This window comes from Ambystoma mexicanum, chromosome 6p, assembly GCF_040938575.1.
Source record: "Ambystoma mexicanum isolate Mex_15411 chromosome 6p, UKY_AmexF1_1, whole genome shotgun sequence".
Classification (NCBI taxonomy): domain Eukaryota; kingdom Metazoa; phylum Chordata; class Amphibia; order Caudata; family Ambystomatidae; genus Ambystoma; species Ambystoma mexicanum.
This window is the reverse complement of record NC_090935.1, coordinates 457,851,615-457,866,671: the sequence shown is the minus strand read 5'-3', so window position 1 is coordinate 457,866,671 and position 15,057 is coordinate 457,851,615. Positions and strand designations below refer to the sequence as shown.

The following is a 15,057-nucleotide window of genomic DNA, read 5'->3' as shown; positions in this document are numbered from 1 at the left end:
GAGGGCATCCTTGTTTTACGCCCTTATTTGTTTTGATTGCGGTTGACAATGTCCCAGATTGATCTAAGCGGATCTTAATAGATGTGTCTGTGTGAAGCTTCTGGATGGCTGCTACTAGATCTTCAGGGCACCCCCACCACTGCAATTTCGACCACAGAAGGTCTCGATCCAGAGTGTCAAAGGCGCTTGAGCAGTCAATAAACGCCAAGTATACCACTGTTAGATTTTAATGCCTCCATTTTTGTCAAATTGAGTAGCAATAGATTTAAGGAGCAACCAACTTGTTTAACGAAGCCAGCCTGTCGGGCGTCAACATGCACAGTTTTTACAGCCCACTCTACCAGTTTTTGCTGCAGAGTGGTTGCGTAGACTTTACCCAATATGTCTAACAACACCACCGGCCGATAAGTTTTTGGGTTTGATCTATACCCTTTCTTAAATATCGGTACAATGATCGCTGACTTCCATGATTCAGGAGATTGACCCAGATTGTTTATTCTTTCGAATAAAGCTACACAAAACTCAGCCCAAATCTGGGGGTGCTGTTTGATGATTAGTTAGGCCATCTGGGCCGGGAGCTCTTGAATTGTTGGCCCTCGTGATTCTAGTCACAATGTCGTTTTTACAAAAGGTGAGTGAGCGTGGTAGAAATATCAATTCCTTCACTCCATCCGTAGTCTTGTTTCCCTTATATAGGGTCTCAAAATGAGAAATCCTCTCTATTTCTGTCACCAAGCACGTTTTCAGAGACTTTTGAGGGGCCTGCATGTTATTAATGATCCCCCAAAAGTCCTGTGTGTTTTTGTTCCTTAGTGCAGATAACATTACCTCGGCATTGTTTTGTATGGTCAAATGTAAGTGGGCCTTCATCCAGTTCTTGTGTCGCTGTTTTGCGGCTTTCATTTCCTTCTTTCGAGCTTCTCGGTTCAGAGATTGTGCCCGACGAATTGCACTCCTCATCTGTCGTTTGTGTTTTTGATTCTCTGGGTCGAGCTGATGTTTACGGACAAAGTTTGAGTTTTTCAACCCCACATTCTTGGTTTTAAATTGTAGCAGTAACTGATCAATTCCATTTGGGTACTGTACTGGCAATACTGGCAGTAGATGAATGATTATCTGTACATTGGACTCTAGCTCGGTATTGCCATGTCGGTAACATTTTACATTCATTATGAATGCAATTGATGTTTTATATATGCATTGTGTGAGTCTTACATTTAAATTCAATCTAATACATGCAAATCCTTGATTTTTTACATTTTCTCCACTAATTATTTTTGTTTTTATCATGAATGTATTTTCTTTTGTTCAGACTTATTGCATTGAAAAAGATGAATGGTCAAAACACGTGTCAGTAATTTGGCATTTTATGGTCAACTCCATGAATACAAATGACTTACTAATGTGCTATAATAATAAACAGTACAGAAAACATAGTTTACTGTTATTTTTGATGATATATAATATTTGGATTGCTTTCATGGAAAAAAGAGGCGCACATGCAGATAATGCATGTGCTGCATTTCTAGCCAGCCATATGCCAGCTCAATCCATTGAAATGGTCCATTGAAACATTTGTAGATATTCCTGGCTGCCTTATTTACACTCACAATATCTTTATAAATCCTTGACAGCCCAGATAAAATCGAAACAGCCCTTTATATGGTTATTTATTCCAGTGCTTGTGAGAACGTAATTATCATTTCACGCTGTGCAAATACTTTCTGGGATGAGTGTGGCACAGTGGCAATAAACTCTGCGCACTAACTAAAACTACTGTTGTGACAAGTGCATTGAGGAACATAGACAACAAGATAGAATGTAATGTTTGATATTTGTCTCTATGAGAATTATATGCATGCTTGTTCTAGCTAATGTGACCTATTCAATTTTATTTTGAACAATTGTTAGTTCACTGACCAGTTGTACATTTAGAGCTGAAATGCTGTATCTTTAATATCCTTAAAGAATGTCTAAAAAGGTGTGATTTTCTAGTTTAATACATATATGGTTTAATACATAAAAGGTTAGCTGTGAAAATAAATGTATATTGCTAATCAGGTGTAGCTATCAGTTTATAGAATTATTAACGCCTTGGTTGGTGCAACAAAAAGCATTCCATGTGAATTATACCTCATTTTAAATGGCTGCAAGAACCTTGAATGAATAGGCATGTATGCAAAGTGACAGTAGGGGTTTCTATCACATGAGAGCAAACAATCATACTTCAAAATCCCCACACTGTGACCACAAAGTGGACAGTCACACAAGCACTCATTCCCACCTCTCCTAGAGAGCCCCTTGGCCACTAGGGCAGCCATAGTTCACCACCCACTAACCCGGCAGACACTGATGACCCCAAGGGGAAAAGGAGAAGGCACTGACACTTAGAGATACCCAAATAGCCATCCCCAAATTTCAACATAGGAAATAACTTCAGACCTTTGCCTGTAATGTGCTCTCCACAGGTAGATCAAAACACTGCCACACACAGAACCACGTGGCTGCTTGGAAAGCCATTACCGACAGAGGCACAACCACCATCTCCAACACCTATGTTTCCTAATTCTTGTACTGCTGCTGGTCATACTCCCAATCCTCTTCTATTTCCTCATATTTCCCCAACGCCTATGTTGCAGACCTTGCAAATTCAGCCACCTTGTGCAGAGGTATTCTGAGGACCCACACTCCCATTGAACCTCTTGCTTCATTAGCAATCTGGCTATCCCCTCTACTGACCCCTCTAGCATGTCCTCCATCTGTTTCATTCCAGACATTGACATTAACTGCAGCATCAGCAATGTCCCAACTTGCAATGCCAGTGCCTCATCTTTTTTCCTTAGTATGTCTTCCCACAATATAAAAATCAGTATAACTGTAACCTGGTTTCATTGCTCTTTTTATGACTGTGATGCAGTATATCTGAGGTTTCTTCAACTAGCAAGAACTCAACATGTTATTCATATCCATTCACTTGCATGTATAATCTCCATATAATACATAGGATGCACCCAATGTATTATAAGAGATTAAACTCTCTTTGCGCAGCACTATCTCTTCTCTACTGGCTTGCAGTGGATGTGTCCACCTGGAGCTAAGCATTTAATACAGATACATCAAACGAGAGAGACACGGGGAGAAAACAAGAAGGATTAAATAGAAAATAAAAAAGAAGAGATTGAAATAAGGGGGATTAGAAATGTAATGTAGCATGAAAAAATGATATGTAAAATAGCACCAAAAATGCAATGTTATGAGTAAAAAGTGACAATAGTAAACTAAAAAGAAATGTATAGCGGAAACAACAGACAATAAAGAACACAAATAGCAGGATGAGTCTAAGTGAGAGGACACTCAATTTTTATAATAAATTAAATAGCTCCAACTGTAAAGCAAAAAGATATTACAAATAACTTCAGCAATCTGAGACTTGATTGGAAATTCAGATTTTTGGTCTTGTAAGATCCCTTAACTCCTCAGTTAATTCCAACATCTGTGTAAGCTACAATTAGTGCTACTTCATGGCAGTTTTCAATATAGAGCCGGATCCAAAACATCTATATGTAATCCATCTTTCAAGTGTCCTTTAAAAAAATGCTAGCTGAGATCTATGCAGTGTGTACAATATGCTTTAAGTGGGTTTGCATTTGATGCCTGATTTCAGCTGTGGCTTAAGCTATATGACATGATGTATACACAATGTGCACATTTTATGACGTATTACCTGATTCAAGATGTAGACATACACTTTTCCTTGTTCATCCTTTTCTGTTCCCATATATGTTGGGGCACCAACAAGCAGAATGTCAGTAAATGTGTCATTATCAATGTCGACTGTTGTTATAACTCCACCATAATAGGATCCGATCTGGAAAAAAAAGTAAAAACATTTCATGTAAGCCATGGTGTTTTGGACCGTTTAATGTTTCTTCCCACGTGTCAAGGAAGTATGCAGGGTTTTACGAACCATTCAGATTGTCCTTAAATCTCCATGAATCTTACTAAAAGCATTAAACATAAATGGAGGACTGAGGCAACTGGAGATACCTGAGGTGATTGAAGTAAATAAAGACTAGGTCCAAGGACCATTGTGTGAATAAAATAGCTTGTGTGTTAACAGACATGCTGCACTCAATTGTGTTTGTATTACTATCTGAAAATCAGAGATGAAAGATATGACTATGGGCATAGACAATAGAGATGTTTACCCTTCTGAAGTAAATGAAAGGAGTACCCGTAAATCACAACAAAAACAATTCCACGAGTGGTTTGTGGTGAACAATTGTTACTTGCCCTAATATTTCATTGGGCAGCTTCTTTAATACATGGACTACTGTAGTACCAGCATTGGCACAAAGAATACCCATGCAGTTTGGAGATAGCTAAGCATGCTTAATTTATGATACTCAGAGTTTTGTTTGAATTAGTTTTCTCATAATTATCACATATTTAAATATACTAAAGTTTATATATGCTAAGAATAATATGTTCAAATATATTATGAAAAATATAAAGGAAAGGAGTTAAGATCATCTCAGGTGACACAGATGCACACTAGTTTGAATCCCATTATGTTGAGATCAGGGTTGAAAGACTGAGGGAGAAATGTTCGAGGGAGAAAAGACCAAAGATTATTTCTCCAAAATAACCTTTAGTCTTTTCACCCCTGAACATTATGGAGTTGGCCCACACCCCTACAAACACCCCAACCCCCCTACTTACCATGCTTCTGACTCGCAGTGTCCCTGCAACACCTATTCCCTTTCTACTTCCGTGATCAATATAGTGAGCAAGGGTGTGGGGGACACCCGCACAGCCCCCAGTAACAAATGCAAACTTTTCAGCTGTTTGGAATATTCGAATGGCCGAAATTCGGCCAAGTCATGCATTCAGGCTTTCCAACTCGGCCACAACTTGCATACAGAATTTCTTCAGATCGTAGACCAATCTGAAGGAATTTGAACTTTGGGTAAAATAATGACAATTGTATTGCTTTTCTACTGTTTGATATGTCCAACCGGGTGTTGGAATTAGTTCCTAGTTGTCCAATCATCTTACCATTGTGCTTTACTAACACTAAATGCCAATGCTCGCTGTCTTCTCTCTGGGCAGCAACTACTTTATTCTAACTGGTTAATTCAATCAGAACATAACCAAATAAAAACCATGCATTCAGGCTTTCCAACTCGGTCACAACGCGCATACAGAATTTCTTCTTGTAAAATATGGCTAAAAACCTTCTTTGGAAGATGTTGTACTATGCATGCAATGATAGCAGAAGGCATGAACATGAAAATAAAATGAAACAGGTACCTAGGAGACTATTTCAAATTTGAAGAAATTTGTAATTTGGAGACAAATCATAGGCCCATAAAAGAATATATTACATTTTCACAATACAATGGATATCTACTTTAAAAATTGATCTTTGATATGAGAAGCCATAACCGTTAACCAGTAAACAGATAACAAAGTTATCTTATAGCATAACATTAAAAAAGCAGAAATGTCAGCCTACTATTTCTTATTTCCCAATCTCTAAAAATCAGAATAGTTTTTCTAATTTCTCTATAATAAATTCAGAATATCATAAAATTAGTGACATCTTCTCTTGGCATAACTACACATGTATCTGAAGTTGTATGTGACTTATCCGATTGGGCAACATTTACTGTGACAGGAAGTAAACTTGATCTTATTTGAATGGGCAAGAACCACTCACTGCCTGGATGTATAGATCCAAGACAGATTTTTCTCATAAGTGTTTCCGGTTTTAAGAGGCAAATACAAAATAAATGCTCTACATCTTCTGTGAGATCTGTGAGATTTGCTTTTTCATCATAGCACTTTTAAAATTCCTTGATGAAAAGCAGTCTGTGACTAGCAAGAACATTTCCGGAAGACCTAAAGTGTTCAATAGTTCCCTTACATTTGTTAGTCCATACCAGCCTGTGGTTGATTTTCATTTACGTAATCTTGCCTTACAGTCTTTTCTAGAATCATCTATACTCTTTATCATCATAAGACATGTAATAATTTGAACTATATTCCTCATGGCTCCTTACTAGATGTTTCTAACAAAATGTAAGCAGCAATGTTCTTTGGAGCTTCCACTAAAAAAAGAAGAACGTTGTTTGGTGTCCTCTGAATACTTGACATTGCCAATTGCAGGGCTTCTACTTCATTCAGGGCCTCTGCAAATTCAGCACTGTAGATTTTGTATTGCTGATTCAATAGAGGTGCAGGGGACATACATTTCAGTAAATTTATTTAAATCCTCTTTCAGCTATGCTTTCTTGGTGGCTTGAAATTTATATGTGTCTATTCCAAGTTCCCTGTAAATAATAAAACCCTCCATGCAAAGTTCTTCACCCTTTCTAGTGCTTCATCTTTATCAAGATATTCCCTGAAGATTTGCCCATCTGTATAGATCTGGATTTAACTATATGCATATATGGGGCTAAACTTTGTATGATTGTTTTATATGTGAATATCAACAGTTGAAGTTCTGCTGAACTCCTTGCATGTAGGACTACATCATCTGCATAGGGCATACCCGAAGGCCAATCGTCAGGCAGTTTGTGGTAGCCTGCAAGAGTCATGCTGTGAAGTTTTTCCATACAAAATTGAACAGGATAGGGGCCACCACATAACATTGGAACACCCCCCTTGATGACTTTAAACTACCAGTTATGTGCCCACCTTGGGGAAATCTTCCTTGGGCAGACAGACCTTTATAAAGGGTAATGATCATTCTTAAAACCTCTCTCAGTACCTCCATTGTAATTAAGGTTTGTAATTAAGGTTTGCCAAAGCTTGTCTCGATTGGCCACATCCATAAAGCCGAGATAAATGACTCAGTTAAAACCATTCACATATTTATCTAAGCTCAAAAATAAGTTCAGATCTACCATTCATTTTCAGAAACCATATTGTGATTTATTTATAAAATATTACAGCTTACAGCCCAATCCTTCATTCTTCTTAAATTAACCTTTCCAAAACATTTAGTAATGACACCTAGTCAGGAAAGGACAGTAGCATTCAGGGTGAAAATGTTTGGTCTTTTTTTATAATAGAGGAATGAACATTGTCTACCTCCATTAAGGGAGACATTTACCAGAAATAATAAATCCACTTGCTACCTCTGCAAGTATGGTGGACTACACCAAGGTTTCACATATTAATAGATCAGTTGGCACCACACTATGGACAGGGACCTTCTTTTTGTAAGACCACATCCCTCATGGTATTTAGATGCATTTTGTCGGGGTGATATGTTTCTTAATTCATTATGTCATTATAAACATTCATAAATGGACCACCAAAGCCTCCAAGTTGATGTTGCAGCATAATCTCGAAATTGGTAATGCAGGTGAAAGCACTTGTGTAATTATACTCTCCAATATTCCCTACTGGCATCAGAAGAAAGTGTTTGGGGTTTCTTGTGTTTCCGAGGCATGGAGACATTGTCTGGCAGTTTGGCCAGACTGCCCTCATTGATGGAAGTACCAGACTGATTTACATGTACATACACTCATTCTGTAATGGTGCTGAACGACTTAAAAACAATGGCCTGGAAGGTTGTGCAGAGCACTTTCAATAGTTCATATCCTTACTCCCATCACTTTTCTGTCTATCACCCAAATGTGTTTCCTGTTCCGATTGTTTCCAAGCTTCATGTAGGAGCTCTACTTTATGTAATCTGAGCAATCTTTTATAGGTTTGCCTTTCCCCCTTTATCTCACACTTAAGTCCTAGGTCTTTTGTGTACACTATTAAAACAGACACTGCTGTATAGCTGTACTCTTTGGAGAATAGGTTAACAGTAAGGTAACCATATTTATTATTGACCCAAATCCCTTCATTTTATTTCTTTCACATTGATTCCTATTGAGACAACTCGCAGTTTAATTTAATCGTAGACCAATCTGAAGGAATTTGAACTTTGGGTAAAATAATGACGATTGTATTGCTTTTCTACTGTTTGATATGTCCAACCGGGTGTTGGAATTAGTTCCTAGTAGTCTAACCATCTTACTGTTGTGCATCACTAGCACTAAATGGCAATGCTCGCTGTCTTCTCTCTGGGCAGCAACTACTTTATCCTAACTGGTTAATGCAATCAGAACATAACAAAATAAAAATAAAGTGAAAAGAAATAAAACCTGCAAATCTCACATAAGAGAATATTTCATAAACTGCACTAAACAAAGTTGTGGAATTGGCACATATATATCAACCTTTGGCTAGGGATCCTGACCTTGAGTGTGCACACATGGAAATGGAAACTTGAATCAAGCAAAATAAATGCACATTATGTCAGACCGTTTGCAAAAAAAAGCAACACATTTTGTAATGCTTTAGCCTGCTTCCATATCCCAGAGGAAAAGATGGCTATAACCTGCTTTTAGAAATGTTAATATTATCACTGTACAACAGTCAATGTGCGTTTGTTACCAAACCAATGATGATGTGTCATTATGGGGGAATTTGCCACTTTTTTATCTAAATGCCTGGAGATGGAGGAGGGAAAGTGTAAGCACTATGGGAAGTGTGACGAATCAGGGTATTTGTCCATTCTCCACAGGTCAGATTCACCCCCTTTGAGGCTATGGAGGTGAGTCCACCGGGCAAGACCCTCCTTAGGAGTCTGGGCAAGTGGGGCCACACAGGGAGTGACTCCCTTCATCTTATCTTATCTTATCTTATCTTATCTTATTTTATCTTATCTTATCTTATCTTATCTTATCTTATCTTATCTATCTTTTAATAACATGTATAGAGCACAACATATGCCTGAAGGCATCTTGGTGCAAAAAAGAGGCAAGGATCAAGATTACAGGATTAAAACATAAAAGTCTTCAGGGCGCGGCGGAATGTTATGTGGGACTTGTGCTGTGTAACACAAAAGGAAGCAGGTTCCAAGCTTTGGCAGCAGCCACCGAAAAGCACAACCACCTGTATGGGTGTGCCTGAACCTAGGGGGTTTTAGAGTCCTAAAATCCTGAGAATGAAGAGGCCAAGCAGGAATGTACAAAGCAAATTAGCTCTGAAGAAATTCCACACCCAGACCATAGATAGCCCTATGCAAAATACAGTGTGTCTTAAACCTGATGCTTTGCTCAAAAGGGAGCCAGTGAAGCTGTCATAACTGCAGAGTCATATGGGCACCCGAGGGCGGATGAAGGATAGCCCTAGCAGCTGCATTCTGCAAAAGCTGAAGATGACGTAGAAGATATCTAGGAAGAGCCAAGTAGAGAGCATTGCAGTAATCAATGTTACTGATAACTAAGGCTGACACCACCGGTGCATGGAGCTTAACCGGGATATACGGAAGAACCTTACGTAATGTACGTAGCTTAAAATGGGCCCTTTGACATACAGAGGAGACCTGGTCGGCCATGGACAAAGAAGCTGAAAGCTTGACACCCAGGTTGTTGACAGATGTGTCAGGTTGAGGAAAAGGGCCAATACTCACTGGCCAGGACTCTGGGATCCAATGCAGAGATGACGTAGAGGAGCCCACCACCAGAACTCTGTTTTTCCACCAGTGAGTTTGAGCCTGTTTCTTGTCATCCACTCACGAATAGCAAGTTTTCAGTTGGCCAGCCGATTCAAAATTGGCGAGATGCAGATGTACAAAAATCTGGGTATCATCGGCATAAGAGTAGTAAAGCAAACAAAAAGCGTGAATTATAGCTAGAAGGGGACAGATATAGAGATTAAACTTAATAGGAGAAAGGGAAGAGCCCTGAGGAACACTGCAGAGTATGGACAAGGCTCGGGAATAGAAAGGGGCAGAGACACAGACGGAGTGCGCCCTGATAAAAAGGAGGAAAACCAAGCCAGTACTTGGCCGGAGACACACATGGTGCGAAAAGGCCTCAGAGAAAAGGCCTCCCATTCCAATAAGGAGCTTGCAGTCTGAAGAGCGTTGTCTGCTTATGTGAAGACTGAGAAAACTGTTGTTACTTCTGCTTTGAATATTCCTGTTTTGAAAACACAGGCAGTGTCAGTTGCTCTATCTCTTTGGTTTCAGAAAGTCCTGGAGCTCCCCTGAACACCACAAGTAAAGAGCATCAACAGAAACTGCATGTCTGTGAAATCACTTTACTTTCACTCAATAGTGACATTTCCTCAAACTCTTTGTCTATAACACCCAGCCATGCTCCTTCTATCCTTTTAGATTGCGACCATGCTGAACACAGCCTGAATACCATAGTCAATGATGAAGGACAATGTTCAAGCTGACCCTGTGCCACATATAAGAAGAAGACTGATTGTACAACAAAAGTGAACTCCGACAGGGGCAGAAGAATTGATACGCAGAGGCAAGCCTTCCTCTATATTGACGTCTAGGAGGAGTGGAACCACGCAGCCATTGGAGGCAAGAAGCATGAAGAGAACACTAACAGAACATCTGCAGGTTGGCATTCTAATCAACCGATAAGTCTAGGTCAGAACAGGAGCAAGGACGGAGAGACACCCAACCAGTCCAGTGTTGCGACCATGAAGGAGAAGTGGTTGCCTGGAGGACTGACAACAGATGCCGAGAACAGACCATATGAAGGAGCCCAGAACCCCGAGCTCCACACATGTCAGACCCTACCTATGGAGACAAGTAGCTGCGGAGAATGCCAACAAGATTGCAGGAGCCTGAGAATCCCGATGGAGAGCCGACGTTTTAAAGTACAAATATTGTGACTACAAGCTGGGGAAGATATCCAGGTTATGGGCACCTGAGATACCCAAAGCTGCAAATACCCTATGAAAGAGGGATTGAGAGTAACAAGAACATTGTGAGAAATCGATGGAAATGTTATCTAGGTTACGGGAGCCTGAGAAACCCAAATGTACAAATATCATTTAAAAGAAAGACATATGGACATTTTGGAACCAAGTCCAAGAAAGACAAAGAAACTGTAAAATCTTGAGCAACCAGGGTGAACCTGCCCTATACAGCCCTATACAAGTACATTGTGTAAAGGAAAACCAACTGTATGTAAGTTACAGGACTTTGGGGAGTCCCAATGCGTCACACAAGCAAAGGAGATAGATATTTAAAGAGTTTAAGCAATTCCAGAGGGTTGGAACTGTTTAGAACAAAACAAACAGATTTCTTTTTGAAAGGAGAGACTGAAATCTTTAATTTTGTATGAAAGGGGAAGAAGAACATCCTGTGGGGAAAAGAAGAACTTTTTTGTGATTTGAAAACCAAGTATAACGGGGCCAGGCAGACGAATTGCTAAATTTAGATTATCAAGACTTCCATTCCCTTTTTAGATAGGGTTTTTTCCCTAAATTGTAGGGCAAGTTAGTGGTTAGGATTCAGGCTCAAGAACATTATTTTGGACTTTAACTTCCATCCTTAGTTTTTAACTTTTCTAGGTGGGGAAATTCCCTCATAGAAATAAGGCCAGTTAGGCGTTTGATCCTTTAAATTTTTTTACAATCCTTGAACCTAACTTCCACTCATCAGAGTTCTTCTTCTTCTGGTTCATCACATAAGTCACTTACTTAGAATTTTAAGAAAACAATGAGGAGAACAGAATTTTAGAATGTTTCATAATTAAGCAATATGACCCGAGCGGCGGGGGCATTACCGACTCAGGTAATGCCCCGGGCCCCATAGTTATAGGCCCGAGTGAAGCCCTATTAGGGTTTCACTGACTGACAGAAAATTAAAAGTCACAAATAAAACCTTTAGTGCTTGAAGCATGAGGCTGCAGACCAGGTGCTTTATATAGGCAAACAACTCTCTATTGCATTTTCATATACTCAAAATGTTGTTGACAGCACCTTATTCTACATTATACCAACAATCCAACAATGTTCTAATTTTAGAGGATAATTTGTCATAGCTCTCAATAGAATCGGGTTTGGAGGGCCAACCAGCATTTTATCCTCATAGTTGATAATCAAAATGTATAATTTTCATCGCTGTGAGCCTTTAGTATTTCCACCAGTCAAATACTACCGTTTCTGCCACTTGGTCTGCGGGAATTACCGGCAGATTCCAAGTGGCAGAAACACTGGTATAACCCATTCCATGGAGTCCACAGAATTACCTGAATTACCAGCACTGCTATGACTGGGCTGGTAATCCAGGCGGTTTTGGCAGGCAGGTTGGCGGATATACCTCCTGATCTTAGCTGGAGGTAAATCCTTAACCCTACCGGCCAACCTATAGTTGGCTGGTCCGGAAAAGTGCCAGTACATGTTTTTACTACACGTTATTTTCCTGGCTGGCCAACTTAAAATGAGGCCCATGTTTCTAAATGGAAATATTAAACTACATATGCATTTTAATGTCATAAGACTTAATTACAACATTGAAAATGGCATGAGCTCTTTTTTAAATTGTTTGTGCTAATCTCAGCCTGTTAAATGGTGCACCGTTTCCTCTGTATGGGAATGCGGTCTAACTTCAAGTTTTCAAGGGAGTTAATTTGACTGTATGGATATTTCTCTGCATCTAAGCAAGAAGACACTTATTTTATAAATACATGAGAGTTAGAGCATCCGATTGAGGGTCCCTTGAGTGCTACCTCTTGGATGAAGTGATGGTGTGAGAGGCACAGAACATTAATTTATTGTGAGGAGACAGATGTAGTTTCCAAGAGCAAGTATGAACTATGTTTTGCACAGGTTATCTGTGTATTGTGGAGTAACAACATCTGTTTTCGCATTTCTAAATCATAGTGCAGGTTTCCGAGAGGGAACATCCAATTCCCTTTCGTTACTGATGCCAGAACGCACCTCTTGCTGTGTCTACTGCAGCAGCTGTTCTCCCGCAGAGTTGTGCTAAATATTTGAAGCTGGGACTCGTGGACCTACATTCTAGAATGTGTGGGAAGGCACAGCTTAAATATATTGTACCATTGTTGTGGTAATTGGTGAGCCGAATCACCATGGAATTTTTAATTTCATGTGACGGTTTGTCTTTGATGACATCACAACTCATTGATTGTTACAATCATCGAATTTTGAAGTCATTCGGTTAAGATTATTATGCTCTGGAAAATATATGTCTATTAGGATTCAATTGGTTTTATATATGGGATAAAATAACACATACTATCCCAGCCGTAATCCTGTTGTGATACCGCCAATGCAGTGATAGGGGTCTACCGCAAAAAATAGTGGAACTGTGGTCTCGGCAGGGAAGGGGGTAGGCGAAAGCATAGTGCAACATGTGACAAGGTTGCAGCCCGGGCATTGCAATAGTCTAAGTGACTAGTAACTAAGGCTCCTATTAGAAATGTATTCTTGCACAGGGACATGAATGGACAAATACTCTACGGAATGGTGAATATGGTCGTAAAAGGTAGAAAAATGGTAAACAGAAAAAAATGAAAGTAGTGGAGCACCGCTCCCGACCGTTCCTGCTCACTTTGATCCAATGCAAATAGCGCTACTGATAGTCGGTCTGGCGCTGTTAGCACCGAATCACAAGTAGCGACATAGCTGTAAATACTCTTTGCCCATTGGGTCCAATGGACCCTATGGGGCTGGGGGCACTATTAGCACCAAAAAAAGGCGGAATTGGCATTTTTAGCTTGCAGCCCATTTAGCGCTCAACTCGTGAATGGGCCAGCCTGCCGCATTTAAGGGCTAACGCCCAACTTCGATGAGGCCCACTTAACTTAAAGGATATTAGGAGTCTCTCAGTTGCCATGTTATATAACAGAGGAATGGAACTGAATGCTGTGGAATTTCTTTTATATTGTGACAGAATTCCTTTATTGCAATATTCTTTTTTTTTACAAATGGTCTGGTATTTTATTCCATATAATAAATTCCTGCACTGCCATTCCCTTGAATGCAAGCAATCTTCTATTTGTTGATATTTATAATGTAAAATATTTGTAGATAAAATAATATGATATGCAGCTTGCAAAGTACACAGTTTAGTACAATGCATTTAAAAGAGATGTTGTGGTCTAAAATAAATTATGCAAAATTCATGTGTGTCTTACACTGCTTTGTTACGCTGCTTTGTTACAATCTCTAAAATTCATGTGTGTCTTACACTGCTTTGTTACGCTGCTTTGTTACAATCCCTAAAATTCATGTGCGTCTTACACTGCTTTGTTACGCTGCTTTGTTACAATCCCTCACTTACAAAATCTGAATGTGCCTAGGAATGCTTTCAAATGCTCCCCTCCCTACAATATTCACATTAGTACACTCCCACTTTCAAAATGTATCTGTGCCTAAAACTAATTTTGTTGTACTTCTAGACTGCGAAATTCACGTGTGCACAAACCTGCCTTGGCATACTCCCCCCCACCTACAAAATTCAGATGTGCCTGAGGCACAACTGATTTTTGTAGGAGGGCGTATGCCAGAGACTTGCCGAAACATTATAGATATGCCTAAAATTGCCTAAGGCTGCACTGTCATACTCCCATGATTATAAAAATCATGTGTGTCTAAGACTTCTTTGGCATGCTGCTCCTCCTACGAAATTCAAACATGTCTAAGATTGGAGGAAAGAACAACACTAGTAAATTAATACCAAAATTAGCAAACTTAATACCATAAGAGAAATGCAACTGACTCTACCAATAAACAATAAATATGTGTCTAGATATATTTTGGGTTATGCCATACCATACGTTATGTTATTATGTGTTATATAGTGCACTGCTGCCAATCCGTAGATGCTGTCACTTCTCCCAGAGGGGAAGCCCCTTCCCATGAGGCTAGAGAGGTGAGCTTGCCACCCGATAGCCACCCTGGGGGTGGTACTTAGTGGGAGGATCTAATGGGGAGAGGCTTGCCCTCTGGGGAGGGTAACGAACATCCAGGAAGAACATGATATGTTCACCTCCCTTCCACCCCGCATAGCACAACACAGTATGCCAATACATACCCTGCCCAGTCTACCGTTGCACTTGCCCTCATAGCCACCCCATACACTTATCTGTTGGTGTGCATCCTTGTAGCGCTTGCACCCCTCCATTCCCTCTACTTTGCACTAAGTTGTGGCTATCCAACCTATGCAGTTCCCCATTTCCCTCACCCTTGCACTTCTCACTGCACTTGCAT

The 15,057-nt window shown here is 39.8% G+C and overlaps 1 protein-coding gene across 2 annotated transcripts in view; it reads right to left on the bottom strand.

Annotated features, from left to right (window-relative positions):
• The window catches only part of ITGA1 (integrin subunit alpha 1), a 1,202,180-nt gene that overhangs the window by 497,204 nt on the left and 689,919 nt on the right, over positions 1-15,057 (bottom strand). For both annotated transcript variants that reach the window (XM_069627258.1, XM_069627257.1), the window contains exon 13: positions 3,725-3,868. In XM_069627258.1, the coding sequence (XP_069483359.1) occupies positions 3,725-3,868 (144 nt within the window). The remainder of the gene's footprint in view (positions 1-3,724; positions 3,869-15,057) is intronic.